This window comes from Camelina sativa, chromosome 18 (assembly GCF_030686135.1).
Source record: "Camelina sativa cultivar CO46 ecotype springtype chromosome 18, ASM3068613v1".
Taxonomy (NCBI): domain Eukaryota; kingdom Viridiplantae; phylum Streptophyta; class Magnoliopsida; order Brassicales; family Brassicaceae; genus Camelina; species Camelina sativa.
The window spans coordinates 22260487-22280954 of NC_141897.1; the positions used below are offsets into that span (position 1 = coordinate 22260487).

The 20468-nt window shown below is 33.6% G+C and overlaps 5 protein-coding genes across 6 annotated transcripts; 2 read left to right on the forward strand and 3 right to left on the reverse strand.

Moving 5' to 3' along the window:
- The first annotated feature begins 3920 nt into the window (after nt 1–3920).
- LOC104762638 (ethylene-responsive transcription factor ABR1) lies at nt 3921–6477 on the forward strand. Its single transcript, XM_010485968.3, has 2 exons — nt 3921–4780; nt 5519–6477. Exons 1-2 carry the CDS (start codon nt 4318–4320, stop codon nt 6268–6270), a joined length of 1215 nt encoding a protein of 404 aa, XP_010484270.1. The 5' UTR covers nt 3921–4317; the 3' UTR covers nt 6271–6477.
- A 35-nt stretch (nt 6478–6512) lies between these two features.
- Nucleotides 6513–9925, reverse strand: LOC104762637 (26S proteasome non-ATPase regulatory subunit 12 homolog B). Of its 2 annotated transcripts, none has more exons than XM_087499754.1 (11): nt 9058–9925; nt 8776–8970; nt 8496–8603; nt 8286–8390; nt 8134–8190; nt 7840–8036; nt 7616–7715; nt 7415–7527; nt 7182–7335; nt 7010–7087; nt 6513–6924 (listed from the first exon to the last, which is right to left on the reverse strand). In XM_087499754.1, exons 1-11 carry the CDS (start codon nt 9058–9060, stop codon nt 6706–6708), a joined length of 1329 nt encoding a protein of 442 aa, XP_087355880.1. In that variant the 5' UTR covers nt 9061–9925; the 3' UTR covers nt 6513–6705. The 2 variants fall into 2 exon arrangements, with proteins under 2 accessions (XP_087355880.1, XP_087355881.1); XM_087499755.1 differs by having other exon boundaries at nt 8776–8966; nt 9054–9304.
- Nucleotides 9926–12775: 2850 nt separating this feature from the next.
- LOC104762639 (protein GOLVEN 2-like) lies at nt 12776–13543 on the reverse strand. Its single transcript, XM_019240228.2, has 2 exons — nt 13393–13543; nt 12776–13262 (listed from the first exon to the last, which is right to left on the reverse strand). Exons 1-2 carry the CDS (start codon nt 13466–13468, stop codon nt 13099–13101), a joined length of 240 nt encoding a protein of 79 aa, XP_019095773.1. The 5' UTR covers nt 13469–13543; the 3' UTR covers nt 12776–13098.
- Nucleotides 13544–15708: 2165 nt separating this feature from the next.
- LOC104762640 (uncharacterized) lies at nt 15709–17337 on the reverse strand. Its single transcript, XM_010485969.2, has 3 exons — nt 16989–17337; nt 16332–16412; nt 15709–16134 (listed from the first exon to the last, which is right to left on the reverse strand). The coding sequence occupies exons 1-3, from the start codon at nt 17148–17150 to the stop codon at nt 15856–15858; spliced, it is 522 nt and encodes a 173-aa protein (XP_010484271.1). The 5' UTR covers nt 17151–17337; the 3' UTR covers nt 15709–15855.
- Nucleotides 17338–17823: 486 nt separating this feature from the next.
- Nucleotides 17824–20109, forward strand: LOC104762643 (glucan endo-1,3-beta-glucosidase 8-like). The gene is made up of 4 exons (XM_010485970.2): nt 17824–18325; nt 18429–18885; nt 18981–19183; nt 19419–20109. Exons 1-4 carry the CDS (start codon nt 17979–17981, stop codon nt 19867–19869), a joined length of 1458 nt encoding a protein of 485 aa, XP_010484272.1. The 5' UTR covers nt 17824–17978; the 3' UTR covers nt 19870–20109.
- Nucleotides 20110–20468: the final 359 nt, after the last annotated feature.

Below are 20468 nucleotides of genomic sequence, written 5' to 3' on the forward strand. Positions count from 1 at the left end.
ATTAAAATTTTCAGTTGCGTATTTTAATTTTTAAATATGACTGAATAGAACTTTTCTCTCTGTTATATCAAAACGATTGTTTTTTTTGTATATACATTTTCAATACTATTTTCATCAAATAGTTTATATGCAATATTGTTCATCAAATAGTTCTTTTTTGTCCAATCAAAAGTTTTACAAGTATTAATATTTGTTTATATATATACATATATACCACAAGTTGTAGAACTCCATAGTAGACTTTGATTTTCAGTACTTGTGTGAATGTTTAATAAGATTGAGCCTTTGCATGTATTTACAGATTAGTTTAAATATATATATATATATATATATATATGAGATTATAATTTGTTAAATAAAGTTAAAACACGTTACCTAATTAGTAAGAACCCAAATCGGAATTCTTTTTCATTCATATATCAAAAATATTAAACACCGTGGTAGATACAATGAATCGAGTAATCAACATAAAGTATAATATAGTACTATAAATTAAGAATCTCAAAGATGCAACGTTTATGTCGTTTGTCTTACATTATGAGTTAGATAAATTAATGGTTTAATTAGTTGTTTTTGTTTTGGCTTAGTTCATACTTATATAGTAGCTAGCATTAAAAAAGGAAAAGAACATAGTAGAATCCGATTTCATGTCGACAACACCTTTTCAAATCTTATTTAATTACTATTATGTATTTTAGTTTAGAACTTTAGATTCTCTAACCAAAAAAAAAACTATGTACGAAATTTGATTTATTCAAAGTACAACAGAAGTAAAGGGTTTGTATGCTGTTTCCCACTTCTTAATACTATATGATTGCGTCATCACGTGTTGTTTGCGACTAAGGGGGTGATTTGTAGCTGTTAATTATAATTATCATTACTTATCCGTACAAATAAGCTCTGGTTATGTCTAAAAATTAACTATATATTAATTTTATATAACGCATTATTATTTTTTTATATATCACTAAATTTTAATTGTTTTGTCGCACACAGCCTTTGAATAACTACTATCAAGTTGCGATGTCAAATTGCTAATTGTTTGGATATTCTATACAACAAGTGGCCACAGTTTCTAGAGTTTTATTCAATTAACTCAAATAGTCTAGCATAAGTGCACATGATTATAAACAAATAACTTCGTTCAAAAATAAAAAAGATTATAAACAAATAACTACTATTCATTTGTTTGTCTCCTAAAATCATGAAATTACCTTAAAGATCACTATTTCTATTTATAAAAAAAAAAATAATAGAATCATATTAAATAGATACAATTTTGGTACCTTTTTGTACCATTCTACATTATTACATATAGATAATCCTACGTACCTAGTTTGATACGATATTCTTATTATTATTATTTTTATTTTAAAAAGGACAAGTTGATGAAAAAGACATACAGTATCGTACGCCTTGTTATCTGGTTTTGCAATGTTAAACTTGTTTTAATATTACAAGTTGAATTGGATATTCGTATACTAATGGGTAAAATCGTTATATGCTTAACCGACGTGTTAATGCGAACTTAATTAGGGGGTTAGGTTGGGAGATAGGCACACACATTGGGAAAACATAAATTCATTTAATAATAATAGCGCTTTCGTATTTGGATCGATTCTTTGAATCCCTTATTAGACTTTATTTCTAAATTTGTTTTTATCTTACTAAACTTTTTAATTCCATTATGAATTAGGCATATATGTCGGTGTTCTTATCTCCTAAGTGAATTTTTTTACTATGGATATAAACTGGATTAGAATGTAATCGTTATCAAACTGGGAATCTTAAATATATATATTTTTTTTAAAAAGGGGAAATGACAGGTGAAAAGCTTTATCCAGATATCGTCGTACAATATTGTTTCAGCATTTTTAGAAAATAAATTGTCACACTGAGCAAATTAGTGTAAATTTGTTTAATCCTGCCACCCTGGTATAAAATTGTTACTGTTTAACGATAGAAAAGTGTCACGTGTAAAAAGATAAAAAAATACCAGCAACGTCAACTTGTGTGCGCACTTGCATAGATTGGTTCAATACAAAAGTCAGACGATGCCGTTTCGAGATTATTCTCAAGTTTGTTTACTCAAACCTAAAAAATAGTAGCATTATATATATAATCTTTATTAAAATATAGTATACTATATTAATTGGGAAATACAAATATAAAATTAACCTATGTACAAAATTACATTCATTTGTTATTAGTAAATTTTAATTAATTAATTAATCTTTATTAATTATTAATAAATAAAAATATTGTTAACATATCAAATTAAATCTATAAAATTAAATAAAATCTACAAAAGTAAATAAAATCGATTCGAATCTAAACTAATTGATATGTGAATAAAAAATATTATTAAAAATTTAACATCTAAAATTTTAAAAATCTAATTTAGTAAAATCTATAACTACAAATTTTATAACATTTTTTACTAGAACAAGTTACTTTTTTATCCAAAATCTAATCAAATAAAATCTATATTAATTTTGTTTAACATCTTCGATTTTTTAAACTAATAAATAAAATAATCACAAAATAAATTATTACAATTTTTTATCAAAAAAATTCAGTGTACCTAGTTAACTTTATTTTGTGTTCAGACTTCAGACTAGAACCTACGAGTATATCGACAAAAAATATGTACTGTATTTCTTAACCAAAAAGTTTTTAACAAGCTCTACTCTATTGAACTCGATCCTGGCGAATAAAGAAAAACAACCAAAAAGTATTAAAATATATTTCATTTATAGTATGTTCGTTTCCTAGTAAATGTTCTACATGGGAGTCCGAACTGAACTCAATCTAAATTTAAGAATGATACAGAAAAAGAAAAACGGATTTTACATTAAAATACGAAACTATTGGAAGTGCCCACCATCCCAGCCAATCATTTCCATCATTGTGTGCAAAAAAAAAAGAAATATTCCAATGCATTAACAACTTTATTAAGTTTGTATTCAAGCAAGAGCGTTTTACACATATACTATATACTTGATTACTTATTCTGCAAAAGTTAATATATATTATGATATTGGACTACATAAATGAAATATTTTGTAAACAACATATAATATAAAATTTAACAAAAAAAAGTATATATAATATTATTAAAACGAAATTAATAGTATATATTACTCATTTACTCTCCACTGGAGCAAGAAAAATCGAAAACGATGAATATTTCGTAGGTCAAACGGTCAAATATAAAATTAAACACAAGAAGAAGAAGAAGAAGAAGAAGGACGGAGGTTGAAATAAGTGGGCCGTAGGGGAGAGGCCCAAACAGTCACGTGCATCATTAGCCCTTTTCACCACCGACACCGTCCAAACGGAGGAGCCCTTTTGACGTCGACATGAACCGACACGTGCAACACACGCGCTTTCGTACGGAACGGCTCAACTCAAACTTGACCTTCAAGCTCACCGTTTAGGCAAAAATGAAAAATATCTTTTACTACGACCATTATAATAATATTACATTTAATGGGTTTTTTACCTCTTTTTCAGCAACTCCTATTTTTTTTTATACTCGTAATTTATGAATAGGGGGGACCCTTATTAATCACCCAGACGAACCCTTCATAAATATAGTAATTAATAATCGTGTCTACGAATGTCTCTATATTTTTACAGGGGTTACTTAAATAAACCCTTGCTAATTAAATTAATTACTACTACCTTATTAGTTTAGTTTACTTGGCTTGCGATTGCGAACGTACTAGTACTACTAGTAATACTGTATACTTATGTCCCCTCAAGTTGCAAAAAAAAAACTTCAGATCCCTCTCATATATATGAATACAAAACCTGTTCAAATTGGACTTAAATCATCAAAACCAAATTTTCTTCTGTTGTTATTATAGATTAATATTGAGCTATTTACTACTACTACTATATTTTATATCTAATAGTATTAAAATAAAACAAAAAGAATTGATAGAAAAAAAGGTGCGTGTTTTCGATTCACACGGCCGAAACAGAGGAGCGAAGCCGACTCTATTTTTTTTCTTTATTTCTATTTGGCGGCGCTGAAACAAGAAAATAAATTTGTTATATCTCTTTCTCTATAAGCTTTGCTTAAACCTCGTTCTCTGTCTTAGAAAAGAAACCACATCTTCTAAAACCTCTGTCTCTCTTTCTTTCTTTCTCTTACCTCTCTGTTATTTTGTTTCTCTCTCTCTCTATAGAGTTTTCTTTCCCTCTAAGAAAAACAAATATTTTTTTTTAACTTAATTTTTCTGGCTCTCTGTTTATAAGCTTTTCAAGTTTTATCAGAAGAAAGAGGATTTTACAAGGAAAGAGATTTGTATGTGTGTCTTAAAAGTGGCAAATCAGGAAGGTAACGTTGGCAACAAAGCCGAGTCTACTACTACTACTACTAAAGAAGATGATCACCGGACGTTATCTGATATCGATCAATGGCTTTACTTGTTCGCCGCGGAAGACGACCACCCCCACCGTCATAACTTCGTTACGCAGCAGCAGCCGCAGCCACCCCCGTCGTCATCTCTTATGTCGGGTTTCAGCAGAGAGATGGAGATGTCTGCGATTGTCTCTGCTTTGACTCACGTTGTCGCTGGAAATGTTCCTCAGCATCAACAACAATATGGTTGTGGTGGTGATGGTAGCGGAGAAGGGACTTCGAATTCCTCTTCTTCCTCTGGCCATAAAAGGAGGAGAGCGGTCGATGAAGGTGGCGGCAAAGCGGTCAAGGCAGCTAATACTTTGACGGTTGATCAATATCTCTCCGGTGGTACTTCTACTTCCAAAGGTAAATAGTATTTCTTGTCTATTATAATAACACACGTACGCTACTTCGAATTTAAACCACGGCTACAAAATTAGTATTTATAAACCACAAAACATTTTTTATATATCAAATCTGATAATTGTTTTTAGTAACTTTGATGATGTAGTTTATACATCAAGGTATGAGTCACGTCATATGCTTGTAACACAAAATCTAAATACAGTTGCACTTTTGTTGCCCTCACGCAATCACAAAATTAAACAACATGTCTTATATTGAAACACCGGTGCATATGTATTATTTTAGTTGAAGTTAGATAGTATGCTATCATAGTAAATTTAAAAATTCAAATGAAAATCAAGAATAAAAATAGTAATTAGATGCAAATAAAGTATCGGAAGTGTTGACAAAAATAAAAATAATAATAAGAAGAAAGTGTATTTGATTATCCTAAGACATATACTTTAGAATTGCTATGAAAAGGTTTAGATATTTAATCAGCAAAAATGATGATGCCAAAAGAATTTATCTCCCCCCAATTGCCTCAAGACTCGTTTTCCACTTCCTTTTTTTCTTTTCTTTTCTACTTGTTCATTCCTCTTGTCACTTGGCCTCATCACTTTCTCATAATCACTTTCTCCATATTATATCTTTATTCGAGACATTAAAATTTTAGATTTTGTAAAAAAAAAGTGTTTAGTACTTATATAACGAGTCAAAACAAAAGGTGTGAAATTTGATATATTTGTTTGTTTGCAGTGAGGGAAGCTTCGAGTAACATGTCAGGTCCAGGCCCAACATATGAGTATACGGCAACTGCTAATAGCGAAGCGTCGTCGTTTAGTGGGGACCAACCTCGGAGAAGATACAGAGGAGTTAGACAAAGACCGTGGGGAAAATGGGCGGCTGAGATTCGTGATCCGTTCAAAGCGGCTAGAGTCTGGCTAGGTACGTTTGACAATGCTGAATCAGCAGCAAGAGCATACGACGAAGCTGCACTTCGCTTTAGAGGCAACAAAGCCAAACTCAACTTCCCTGAAAACGTCAAACTCGTTAGACCCGCTTCAACCGCTGCTGCAGCACCACAACCCCAAACCGCTGTTCAGAAACCGACACAGTTAAGGAACTCTGGTTCTACGACTGCCCCTTCGCCCATAAGACTTGATTCAGACCACAACATTCCCATTCATTCTCAGCCGTCGACGCAACCGTACAACTCGAGCTACTCAGAGATGGCTCGTCAACAACAACAGTTTCAGCAACATCATCACCAACAGTCTATGGATTTATATAATCATATCTCGTTTCCATCACGTTTCGGTCACACCGGAGGTTCAATGATGCAATCCATGTCGTCATCGTCATCTCCATCTCATTCTCGTCCTCTGTTTTCCTCAGCTGCGGGTCAGCCCCAGCCAGAATCAGCTAGCGAAACCGGTTATCTCCAGGATATACAATGGCCATCAGACAAGACAAGTAATAACAACTATAATAATAGTCCATCTTCTTGATGGAATTGCTTCATTTTTTTTCTCTTACTATAGAGTAATAGAAAAAAAAAGAAAAACGATTATATATCATAGGGTTTTTTATTGTCCCCCAGAATATTATAGGGTTTTAGGTTTGTATTGCTTTGCTTCCATACTCGCATGTTATTTGTTATTTGTTTTTTAAAATTTCTTATATTTTTGCATAATAAATTTGTTTCGTTGTAAAAACACTAGAAAAGATGACGGATAGAAAAAGAAAACTATAGGACGAAGAGTTTTGTATATAATCTTAAAAGGTTTCCTACAGAGCCAAAAAAAGGAAAAAAAAATGTGTTCGAACCAAACAGATTAACAAACAATAACTCAAATGAAGCTGATCTAAAGAGAGAACCTGAAAAATTCTTTCCACTTTGGTGCGTGGTCCGGCTCTCAAGCTCCTATGGATTGCCTGGTTTCTCAAGCTCTCAGTGCAGCTTTATGGACCATTGTTTCTTTGTGAATTTGGTGACAACTCTTCTCAACAAGGTCCAAAAGCTTCTCCAAGTTTGTTGCCCATGAGTTGAGAACTTCGTTGCTGTCTTTAACGATCTGGAAGCAGATTACACTGGATGGTCTGTCGATTTTTGCTATCAAGGCTTTGGACACAACCATTTCAGATAGATGCTTCTCTGCTTCCTGAAATTCAATGCAGCAGTAACGAAGAGATTGAAACATATACCGGTTTATACTGTACTTACATCGTTTTTCAAACTATATTTACCTCAGTGGTTAGGCACAAAAGTTCTGCAAGTCTCTTTAAGGTAATCCTTGAGTAATACTTCGAGACAACAAGAATATTCTGTGGAAGGTTTGAAGAATTCGTAAACTTAAGATCAATATCAATTCAGGCAATCAAAAATATCGATATAGATTAGAGTTTAAAGAGTCTTCACGTGTTCGATTATTCGTAGTTTGAGATCTTCACCAGCTTTGTCACCCAACGAGCCTCCAATCATGCTTTTCTCTTTCTCAAACTCGTCCTTCAATTTATTCCAAAGAGATGTCCACTGAATCACCTCCATTGTAACAATCTGCTTTAGAAGCATCCTGCAACACAAGGATTGCGAATTTGTCTTACATAGGGAACAGTAGTGAAAACCCCAAAATCAAGAAAACAGAGAATTACTTGAAATCAGGGATTTCTGATAAATTTTTATCTTCCAAGGTTGCATTAAGCAGACTCGATTGCATCGGATCATGTGGTGCCAAGGCCAAGAACCAGCAAATCTTCCTCAGGACCTATGTTGGGAGGATCAGGAGAAAAGTTAATCCAAGCTTATAACAGAATGCAGACTAACGAGTTTCCAAAAAACGATATGAGACTTACTGGAATCCATTGTTCTGAGTTTTCCTTTACTGAAGGGATATCATATATTGCCTTGTAGCTACGGCATATCTCAAGGTACTCATTGTTGTGAGAATAATACCTACACAGTAGAATCCAAACTTTACATGTTCACTAATCAAGATAGGTATATCGAAATTCAGCGTTGCATATACAAATGATATCATAACTCGCGATGAATGTGATAGACCAAAACGAGGCCTTACCGAATCATTAGTTCATAGTAGATTCTCTTTAGCTCCAACAATGTTGGTATATCAGCTGGAGCCTCCTCCACCATGTTTTCACCTTCCTTAGGTTTCTTTTCCTCTTTTTTGGTATCTGCATCAAACACTCTTGGGTTGATCTTCCTAGATAAGATTTGAGCACGAACAAAATCTTGTCGATCCAAGCACAAGCGGACCTTTGAGAAGTTAAACATCACCAAATAATTTAGCACCACAAGATACAAACAAGAAAAAAGCTCAAGGATTATTAAAAAATAACAGAAGGTCTCTTACTTGTTCAAGGATGAATGCAATTTTCTCAGTTTTTGCCATAGCACCAAATGTTTCCACCTATATAGTTCACAATCATAGCCAATGTACAGTGATTAGCTATCATAAAAAAACGTTTTCCAGGAAAGTTGGAAACTAGAGGAAGCAAAGCTTACAGCAACTTCTTGGATAAGATCTGCAGCTTCAGCAATCAGACCCTGTTCTTCCTTAATCTTAGCAAGCTTCTTGGTCAAACGAGCTCTCTCAATTTCAACATATATCTACACAAGCACACACACAAATTCCATTGAGAAAACTTTCACGGAGTGATTTAAGATTCATGCAAATATATAACAACAACAACACTAACAAAATCTAATCCGCACCTTTCCAGCTGATACATTGTTTAAGGTCTTAATAAGACCAACCCGAGTTTCTACATCTGGTGTCTGATCAATATACTGCATTGCTTGTTGCACCATTGATTGAACAGCCTGCACATCAAAAGACACCTTCCCACTTTAAATATCACAGTTCTAAAATTCAAATCCTCAGAAGAAACATTCAGAATTCTGTAGAAATCGTTCCAAGTAATCGAAAACCTTAAACTACACAGCAGGATTTTGAAGCTAAATCAGTAAACAGAGATCAACTCAAACTAGTAACCTGCTTAAGCTGACCACGTTTCTTCGAGAGATTAAGAATCTGTTCGTTGAGAAGTTTCCAGTCCTTAGCTTCGAAACAAAGCTTAAGAATCTCTGTAGCGGCTTTTCTAGTTCCGGCGACGTTTTCAGCGAGCCTCATCTGCTTCTCTTCGTTGAGAAGACGATCAATCGACGATTCGAGTTGTCTTGTTTCTTCCTGCGATCAAACACGACGACGACGAAATTTTTTAACAACCAAAATTCGAAAGAGGTGAAACTCAGATCTGCTGAATCGGATACTTGCCATTGTTAAACGCCGACGAAGAATAGGTGATAGTTCCGGCGACGAAACGGATCAAACTCCAGTAGTTCAGTGAGAGAGAGAGAGAAGAGAAGGTTAATCGTCGAAACCCACCCCCCCCCCCCCCCCCCCAACCCCTTGAACAAGAAAAAGCTCCGACTCTTGTGGCCTAATTCTACGTTTTTATTTATTTGAGACTTTTCAGAAATATTTGTAAGACTATTGGGGTACATATTGAATAAACTTAGCTATTGGGTCTATTGGGTCTATTGGGTAAATATAATAAATAAAACTATTGGGTTATGTTATGAAGTATGCACAAAACTACAGGTTACATTTTGTAACTAACGAATGCTAGGGTCCATATACAAATATCGCCATTTGAGTTCATAAAAGCCAATCACTCCATCGGCAATCATCTTAATGATGTCATGATCAGAAATCAAACACCCAATCGAAATCCTCCATTAAGATTTTCGATTACTTGGAACGATTTCGAATCGAAATCATGGCGATTTTCCTTCAATTTTCTCCAACTAAACCCTTGTTGTTGAGCACTAGATTTACATGAGCCTCTCTTTACCACAAACCCCTTCCTTCCAATTTGCGTCTTACGCCCAGGTTCACGTGTCGTTCCTTACCACCCAATCCTTTATCTGTTATGAATTTCAAGTCCCTTCCTTTTCCTCCTCCTTTTCCTAGGATTCTTGCGGTCTTTCCCCCTCCCTTTCCTCCTCCCTTTACTTCTAGGGTTCTTGCGGTAATAGCTTTAGCTTTAGTCTCTTGGAACATGAGAAGCTTGTTAATAACTCTGCACAACACTTGTGATAAGTCGTCACCCCCAATCCCCTATAGTGAGAGCAACGTGTTCATCTTACAAGATTCCGCATGTGTATATTATGGATGGAATATCCTATTGATCTTGCCAATTGTATTTAAAATTTGAGGATCACATACTTTCAAAACTCCCCCACATGGCCACCTGATTGAACTGGGACGCGGAACGCAAATTTTGTAGTCACCATATGTTTTGGACATAACATCATGTTGAAAAAGCGAAACGAAACAAGTTAGTTTTTTGTATGTCTAAATGAAATTGTTTAGTTGATAATTTCGAGATTTTCCAATGTTTCATTATTAAGGTGCACCAAGCTTGCACATGTTTCCGAATAACGCAATCTATCTACAATTAAAGCACATAAATATATTATTCTAGGGTTGAAAATACTCACCATCAAGATGTTAGGTATGTTCTCCAAAACATTATTGTTTCTAGGAGTAGCTTCCAATTTGGTAACATCATGTCAAATCCAACAATATTTTTTTTCTCAAACAAATCAAATTAGTATTATGATTTTGTTTGATATGATCTAAATAAAAATAATAAAAGCAAAGATAACTAAATCAATATTAAGATTAGAAAGGTTAAAATATTTTCGATAGTTAATATTGATTCGGAGACACTATTTGTGATACTATAGAGGAGACAAAGACTAAATCACCCATCAATCGTAGTGCATCCTCCTCCTCCACAAAATCTAAATCAACAAAACAAAAAACGACAAATTAATGCGATGCAATTTAGAAACCCCAAAATTCAAAGTTAAGAAGCGAGAACAAAGTGCGTGAGCAAATTATAGATCGATCATAGCATTATTCACCACAATAAATCAAAAACAGCAAAAAACAAAATAAAAAAATTAAGAAACCAAACCGTAGGAGGACTCAAGAGGAGTGTGAAAAAATCAGAAGTCGGGCAGCGATGAGCGTCGTCTCATCATAGATTGATTCACTTCCAAAAGTCCTGCAAAGACAAATAAATAAATCAGAGACTCGTGAAGAAGAAAAATAACATAGCGAGAGGTAACAAAAACGCGATGGAATTGAGAGAGACCCAAACCCTAGAGACGATTTCATAGTTAGGGAAGGTGTGGCGGATCTAGACAAATTATTTGTATGGGGCACAAATAATTCTTTACTAATATAAAAAAAAGATTTGTCAACACTCTGATATTAAATTTAGATAATAAAAATATTAAATATGATTTTCCATTTATAGTAATTTAAATTTATTTTTATTTGATTTCTAAATGTATATATAATTGCATATTAGATGTATTTAAAATAATAATTATATTTCACACAAATTTAAATTCTAAATATATTAGATAAACTAAAAAAACTATAATATTGTATACTAAGTTTGCAAATATTTTTGAAATATAGTTGATAGTAGAAAAGAAAGATTTAAATTTTGTTAAAAATTAATACAAGTAAGAAAGAAAATAAATAAGACTGAAAGATTATGGAACTAATCATAAAAAATAATTAAAAATATGGTAGACATTATAAGGGAATGTGAGCCATGGAAAAAGGAAAATAAGAATACAACCAAAAAAATTTCTAAAGAAAGCATCAAACTCGTTACAAAATGGTGCATGGGGCACACTTACATCAACGTCCGTTAAATAATTTTTATAATTTAGTATGGGGCACGTGCCCCACCTAAGAACCACGTAGATCCACCCCCGAGTACGAGCGATGATCGGTTCAATCATAGCCTCATAATATTCGCTTCAAAACAAAAAACCTGCAAGACGAACAAAACAAATAAATAAATCAGAGAGACTCCTGAAGAAGAAGAAGAATAACAGAGCGAGAGGAACAAAAATCTTTATCAACAAACCCTAGAGAAGATTTGACCAGTAGGATTTAGGAACGAACTAGCCATGATCGGTTGAATACAAACATCATAGGCCCGTCGGCAAGGGCGGACGTAAGGGCAGTTGCCACTGTTAAAATTTCAGAAGTAGTGTTATTTGGTAAGAGATTTTAATTATGCCCTGTTGAAATATTATTTAGTGCCCCTATTACTCTTTTTTCTACAAAATACACACGTTTTCTATTTTGTATTGTATATTTGTATATAACTAGATTAACATTTAAACCCCATTACATACAAATATTAGACAAAACCAAATTTATTTATCTTGCTTTGTTAACAAGTCCATAAAATTGTTTAATAACAGTATTAACATTAGGTTTTTTCTTATTTTATTACCATTTTACTCATAAAACATTCATTATTTTAATTATTTTTCAAGGGTCAATGTTACTGCCCCGGATAAAATTTATTGTTGGATCCGCCACTTCCCGTCGGGGTTTAGAAAATTACCACACCACACCACACCACCAGCCATATTAGAAAAAAATTAAGAAGACGAGGAAGTGATGTTATTAATGAAAGAGTGGATGGATAAGGTTTATGACGGTCAGGATTTGATCTTTGCTATTTCCTATTTTCTTTTTGGACCGTTAGATTCTTCTTTCCTATTTTCTTTTCCTATTAGTCTTTGTTACTTCCTTTTTCCTATTTTTCAGATTTATTTGCTATTTCCTTTTTCCTATTAGTCTTCTAAAATATTTATTTGATATTCCTTTTCTTTTTGTTACCGTTGGCCCAACTAGACAATATCAAAAATGTTTGGGCCTTTTTCACAATCAATTCATCTGAAACAAGAGAATGTTTACGTCCAGTTTTATTCCTATTTTATAGAAAATATATATATTGCATATGGTTATTGACCAAAAATAATTTGAAGTAGTATACGGTTACTTGTTACTTGTTACTTGTGACTTGTGACTTGTGACTTGTGACTAACAATTATTATTGTCTTGATGAAGAAAATATAACACTTGGTGAAAAGATAACCGTTGATCATACATATATAATTATTAACCTTTATTTCACAAACAACAACCCATGATGCAATCCATACATAACACACACACACACACAAACTATGATTATTATGTAAAAATGTTCTCACGAGATAAGGCTGTAAACATACATATGTATACGCATACAAACTCGTCTATATATTATCAATAATAATAGTTTACATGCATTCTCACTTTTTTTTTGTTCTTTCATAAAATACAATATCTCACTCCTTAAAAAAAAGATATAGAAAATTCTCGGGATATCTTTGGATCTGATCAGGATATCTCACAAGAATTTCATAAGCTCATGTGTGTTTATCATCAGCGATTGTGTATCGGTCTTTTCTTGTTCGCAGAATTATAATCCATATCCACCAATCCATCAATATCACTTCCTCCACCTTCGTGCCTTAGTTTCTGACTCTCTTGACCCTTCACCACAACCAATAGCGTTCTGTTCCTCACAATTTCTCGTAAGCTTCGTGCTAAAAAAAAACCCAAATATTTTAATATCAAACACTATAATTATTTGATATTAATCAAGAAAAGAAAAGTTTCATTCAAGTTTATGTGTGTATAAAATTTGATATAACTATATATTAACTTTAAATTTACCTTGAGTATGAGAAGAAATGAAGAGTATGAGAAGAAGTGCCACGAGGAGAGACTTGTTGGAAACCCTAATTGCCATTTTTGGAAGAGAGACTTTTTCTTCTTCTTCTTTTATGTGGTTATATATCTATCTTTCTTGTTGAACCTTTTTGTGTTTATATATAGGAGATGAATGATTCTATGATGAACTTATGGTCCCATTTTTATATCAGAATTGAATAACGTTTTGGAAGTTATTGAGACATATGGGTCTACGGATTTTGACGTCGATATTTCTCTGTCTTCCCACATTAACATGCATACCTATCCCCACATAATTGATTCTTCTTGTTTGCAAACAAAATAATTAAATGATGATAATTTATGCAATCTCTTCTTTTCAATGAGAAACATAATTGCGGTTATAAATTAACTGCTTCATTTCACATTTGTACATATATAATTTGTTTATGTAAGACATTGAATGTAGAAACTTAAGTCCGGAACAAATAACTTACCTCGGTTTAGCAATGAAATTGGTCTGCTGAAATTTGTTGGTAATCAAAAGGTGAAATCACGAACGAAGACCAATGACGAAATGCCTTTACGGTTGATTTCATGAAATTTTTCTCTTTTTCAAAACGCTTCTAGTCTCTAGCTATCTAGTAAAACCATCCAAATAATATAAGCGTATTTCATTATATTGCATATATGTGGCCTATGTCATATGGTGAGATAAAATTCGAGGAGACGATATTGGAGATCGAGTGGTCCTTTGATTATAGAGATGGAGTTGTGTGGTCCTTCAAAAGGAATATGATTTATCAGAACATTAAAAACAAATGATTAATACGCAAGTCAATTAGTGTATTCATATTTAATATTAATAACCTGAAGTTTACATACTGTTCTACATACATATATAAATACTTTATGTAGTCAATTGTGGACGAAGAGAGATGTTATTACTATATAACTCCATGTCGAGAATCGTAAGAGTTCATATCATATATAATATAAAAGTTTGAAACCATTTGTATCATTATAGGTTTTTTGGTCTTTTGGAAGTTGATGAATTATTGTAAGAGACGATGTGATGATCTCAGTTTTTACAGGATTTGAATCTCGTTGATAACTTGGAATTTGGATTAAAAATAAATGTACTATAAAAGTGGATCCCATAAGGGATGTAGATTTGGGTAGGGGTCGGGGACATGGTTATAGAGTGCTTAAATATGGCAAAAAGGACGTAAAGTTTTGTTGTGTCATGTGTTTCCCAATTAGCCATTCATTACTATAACTCAATTTCCTCACCTATAAATTCCGACAAGAGTTGGTCTACTTTCTTTTTCCATTTATTTACAAGAATCAATCATCCAAAACTAATAATTTTATTTTTATTTTATTTATTGACATTACGTACTATATAACACGTGAATGAACTATGATACAGAGTTTTATAATTCAGTCGTTTTTTGCTACATCCAAAGTCTATATGCGGCATTTATTGAAATCCTATAAAAAAATTTAAACACTTAATGAAACAAAAAATGATAAAAACAGTATGCATCCAAACCCGTATACTCTAAATTCTAACACAAAAGTCATATTTGATGAAAATTGACAATTCTAGTAGTAAATAGTAGTGTGATCCGATTTGATCTATGAGATTTATTGACTTAAAGTTTGAACTTTTCTGTATTATGACCCGATTTTATTTCAACCCCATCATATATATTATAACCTGAAATTATTATGTGTGGACCTAATTACTTTGTGACAAGTTGTTTCTAACACTTTTTAATTTTATAATAGCCAGTTTATATGATTAGCTAGCTACCTTAGTTGATTAGACTTTTAACATTGAAAACACCGTGGAACAAAAAGAAATAAAAATTTGGAAAAATCTAGACATCAGCCAAAAACTTTAATGTACCAAGAACCAGTGACAATCACCAGACAACTACCATGACGAATGTCTTAGTTAGTACAGATACCACCATGACCAAAAGAAGAAGCAAGTATGATTCTGTAATTTCTGTTTTTATCTGTCCATAGATTTTTCAAATGAGAAGTTTCTTCTGAGGATTTACATAAAAACACGTAGCTCATTGAAAAAAAAACATCAGGGCAATGTTTTGCGCAGACAAGTTGAATTGAAAGAGGGACCATGAGAGCACATGGAAGGTTTTGGCTTCAATTTGATCATTAGTCTTTGTCTCTCTTTCATCACTGTTAACAAGTCTACATTGAAGTCTTGAGGGCTTTTAGACAAGACATGAAATGATCATATCGCTTATCGACAAAATCATTGTCAGAGATTTTTCAATCTTAGGGGTCTATTCAAATTCATCCAATTTCTTTCAAATATTAGTGAAAAGTGTTTTGTGTATTACATGATGAGAACAATACTTTAACCACAGAACAATTGAGACTTTACAATGGGATGATTTTGTTTTTTCAGTTTTGCCAAAAGAAACAAGATTTTCAGTAAGATAACTCCTCACCTGTAGAGTTTGGATTCTGGTTACCAGATTTAGCCTCACACAAATTGAATTCCTGAAGGGTTCTTCGAACAGGACTTGAAAGACCATTTGGTTGAATCAAGACTTTGTCTTGGTTACAATCATAATGTTGGGCTATGTGACTTGAAAGAACATGAGCTACTGAAGTATGTACGTTTGGCGGTGGGAATTGTTGGTACTGGTGGAACTCTTGCACGGGGATTGGTATTGACGTCTCCTCAGGTTCATATTCAAGCTCATTCTGCATAAAGGTTTTAAAAAGAGTAAACACAATTAACTTTTCAGACCAAATTCAAGATCTTTGGACTTCTAGTATGCGAAGCTAGTCAAAGAAAAGGAATATTCATGAGAGGTAATAGTCAATCTAAATACCAATAACGTACGCACAAGCTTATTAAAGCATAATAAAAAACCAGATATTGTTTCAAAGGAAAGAACCTGCAAGTAGGTAGTAATATCAACTGTGGATACTCTAATTCCTTGTTCTTCTTGTCTTACAATCCATTGGTAAAGTTTCTCCTGTAAAACAAACAATTCTAATTCCATCAGACCAATAAAAAAACAAAAATTTCATATAACAATATCATGAAACGCTATTGAATGACACAAAGAACGTTACGCCTGTCACCATAAGGGAACAACAATCCCTAGTTCATCAATCTAGTTAGACTGAGTTAAAAAAACAAAAGCAGGCACTTCAAGATCAAAAGGCCATAACTTTTGATCAGTAAAACCACTTATCAGCTTTATCTATCGATGAGAAACAAATTCAGAGTGTCTATCTATCTCCAATGATGCAATAACAACTCAAAGAGAGTATAGCAAACAGGGCAAACAAGACCAAAACAACAACAGAGGAATCAAAATTGGATAGTCACGAATTCAGTAATACCATCACCAATAACACTAATCTTGAGATTCAAACAGAAACAAAAACAAAACACAAGGCTTCAATTTTGCGAGTCAAGATAGTAAACCAACATCAAACAAGAAAAAAGTATTCAGCTTTTTATCGAACCCAGAAACCAAAATCGAGACTTTGATATATAGAACAAGGTCTCAAGAGAGAGAGAGAGAGAGAGAACAGTCACAAACCATGCCGCGACGTTCACCAGCGAGGAAAGAGACGCGTTGGTGGTTCATAGCATGGGTATAGAGCTGAGAGAGCGAATTAGCAGCGCCTCGAAACGCGCCGTACATTGTTCGATCAACCTCATCGAGCCGTGTGGTCTCCTCGGATTTTCGCTTCTTCACCATTAGATTCCCAACGAATCACAAACCCTAGAAATTATAAAAAAAAATTAGGGATTTTTGAGGATTGAATTTGTTAAAAGCAATGTAAAAAAGAAAAAGGATTGATTGTTTGGTGAAGAGAAGGAGAAGAGAGAAGAGAGAGACTTGTGGCATTACTTCTGTAGAGATTCTGCCACGTGTATATCATGCTACTTGTAGGTCCCATTATTGTCCTTCAGACAAAGAGGAAGTTTCTGAAAGCGACTTCAGTGAGTTCGGTCCATGAACTTGTAATAACAATACCTTTACTATTTTCATATTTGGTTGAAGGGATATACACATAATTGTAAAAACAATTAATCTTTCTTGAGTAATTATGGATAAACTTTTCCTATAAAATATGGTGGATTATTAATATTTTAATGGTTTATTAAAAAAAGTTATATTCAACCAATACTAATATATAAACTGCTATTTCATTGTTTCAATTTCTGTAAAAAAAAAAAGAAGCAATTCGACCAATTTTTAACAGCGATATACAGTACTCTCTTAACCAAAAAAAAAAAACAAAAAAAAAACACTAACAGATTCCGAAAATACATACACACACCTACATAACTTATGATTCTTTCTAAAAATAGAAATTTATTTTAAGCTTCATCTGTCTCACTAACAACCTAAAAACATTCCTATTACAACGACCACCCAACCCAAAGACACGAAGAAGAAATTTACCGACTGGAAGAAGAACGAAAAAAACATCAATCAATCCAAAAAAAAACAAAAAAAAAACACATCTTTCTAGATCAATTAAACAAACCCCAAATTATCATTCATCGTCGCCTTCTCAATATGGCCGGAAGAGCAGCGATGCTCGTTAACGTCGGGACGGTTACAATGACCGTTTTGACCCTGGCTAGTTTGGTCGGAGGCTTTGGTGTGAATTTGGGTAATATCGCATCGCATCCGTTGAATCCCAACATTGTTGTTCAGATGCTTAAAGATAATAAGATCAATAAAGTTAAACTTTTTGACGCCGATTCATGGACCATGAATGCTTTGGCCGGTACCGGCATGGAGGTTATGGTGGGAATCCCTAATAACCTTCTTGAATCTCTCGCCGACGATTACGGTAATGCTAAAGATTGGGTCAAAGAAAACGTTACTCATTATATGCGCAAGGGTGGCGTCGACATCAAGTAACCCACTTTTTGTTTCTTTCTCTTTTTCTTATATCATATTCGATTGTTATGTTTGACCAACTACATAAATCGGCTTGGGTTGATCAACATTTATGTATAGGTATGTAGCCGTTGGGAACGAGCCGTTTTTGTCTGCATACAACGGATCCTTCTTGAAGACAACATTTCCAGCGTTAAAGAACATCCACAAGGCACTAAAAGAAGCTGGACATACCGATAAAATCAAAGCCACGATCCCACAAAACGCAGAAGTTTACCAGTCAGCCAACGACAAGCCTTCTGAAGGCGATTTCCGCAAAGATGTGAAGCAAACTATGGTCGACATCGTCACTTACTTCCATGACAACGACTTACCTTTCACCGTCAACATTTACCCTTTCCTTAGTCTTTACCTAAACGAGCATTTTCCTGTTGAATTCGCTTTTCTTGACGGTGATGGTCAGACGATTAATGATAAAGGAAAGAATTACGATAACGTGTTCGACGCGAATTATGATACGCTAGTTTACGCGTTGAAGAAAGCTGGGATTCATGATATGAAGATCATCGTTGGGGAGGTACGTAACGTTAATTAAAAACAAATTAATGGTTGTGAGATATATTTCAAGCATGTTAAATTGTTTATTGAATTTGGTTATGTTTTTCTCTGTAGGTTGGATGGCCAACGGATGGTCATAAATATGCGACGCCAAAGCTAGCAGAGAAATTCTATGCAAGGCTTATGAAAAGACTTGCCAAGGACGGTGGGACTCCAACGAGACCTGAAAGGTTAGAGGTTTATCTCTTCGGTTTCCTCGACGAAGACATGAAGAGTATTCTTCCTGGACCCTTTGAGAGACATTGGGGAATTTTTAGGTGAAGTACTTTTCTCTTCATATCTTAACTATATTTCTTGAACAACAAGTCACTTTTTTTTTTTTTTCTAATTTACTTAGAGTTGACCGGTCTTCTCTTAGAATTCACATTTTTAGTCATATATTTCACAATTTTTAATATAGTTTTGTTATGTATATGCTTTTAAAAATATAATGTTGTTAATAGAATGATTAAACAACGGAAACATTAGTAACGTTTATATTTTTTTAACCAGATACGATGGGACACCGAAGTTCATGCTAGATTTCACTGGACAAGGACGCCAAATTGTGCCCGTGGCAGCTAAGGGTGTGCAATACTTGGAAAAACAATGGTGCGTAGTGAACAATGACACGGCCAATCTGGACGAAATTGGTCCAGACCTAGACTACGCGTGTTACCACGGGGACTGCACCGCGATGGAGGCCGGGTCAACGTGTAGCAAGCTAACCAAAATTCAAAACATATCATACGCATTTAACATGTATTTCCAGATACAGGACCAAGACGTTAGGGCTTGTGATTTCAAAGGAGCTGCTATGATCTCTAAAGTTAATGCATCCGTGGGAAGTTGCTTGTTCCCAGTTCAGATTGTTAGTGGAAGTGACGATTTCAGGATTAACTTTGTGTTCGGAAGATTCATTCTCTACGGACTTGTTCTTCTTGGATTGGTCACGGCTATATAATTGTTTTTTTTTTTTTTGCACTTTGGAGGGAATTTATTATGTACGATTTATGTTATTTAAGTTGCTGTTTGTTTATTAACGTTTTGAGTTAGTTGATTTCCATGTGTTTTATAGATCGGTATAATCAAATCACATGTACTCGTTTGAATAGTTTTATTTTTCCATTTGAACGATTTTGATTTGTGTTCATGTTCATCATCTATATATATATATACACTCAATAGACATAGTGTTCAATTAGATCCTGATTCGCAAATTTTAGTTTCAAAACAAATGTTTAATTGTTACATTAAATATTGTTTACTTAACATATGTTTCACCCTGTTAAATCGGAGTAATCGATTCCTTTATTTTCTACAATGGTTTCGATTTGTAATGTTTTATCATTCAAAATCATTGTTATTTTTACACAGAGTATGTTCCAAGATTAAGATATTTTGTTGCAGGTTCTGTGACATTCAATGGGAAGAAAAGGACATGACGATAATTGCGGTTTGGTGAGAGTACTAAATGCTGTTTCAAAAGAAGGATGTCTATATATGCCCCAGTGCTTTCATATATTTCGTTTTTGCTATTTTAGGCATTTTGGTTGTCTTCAA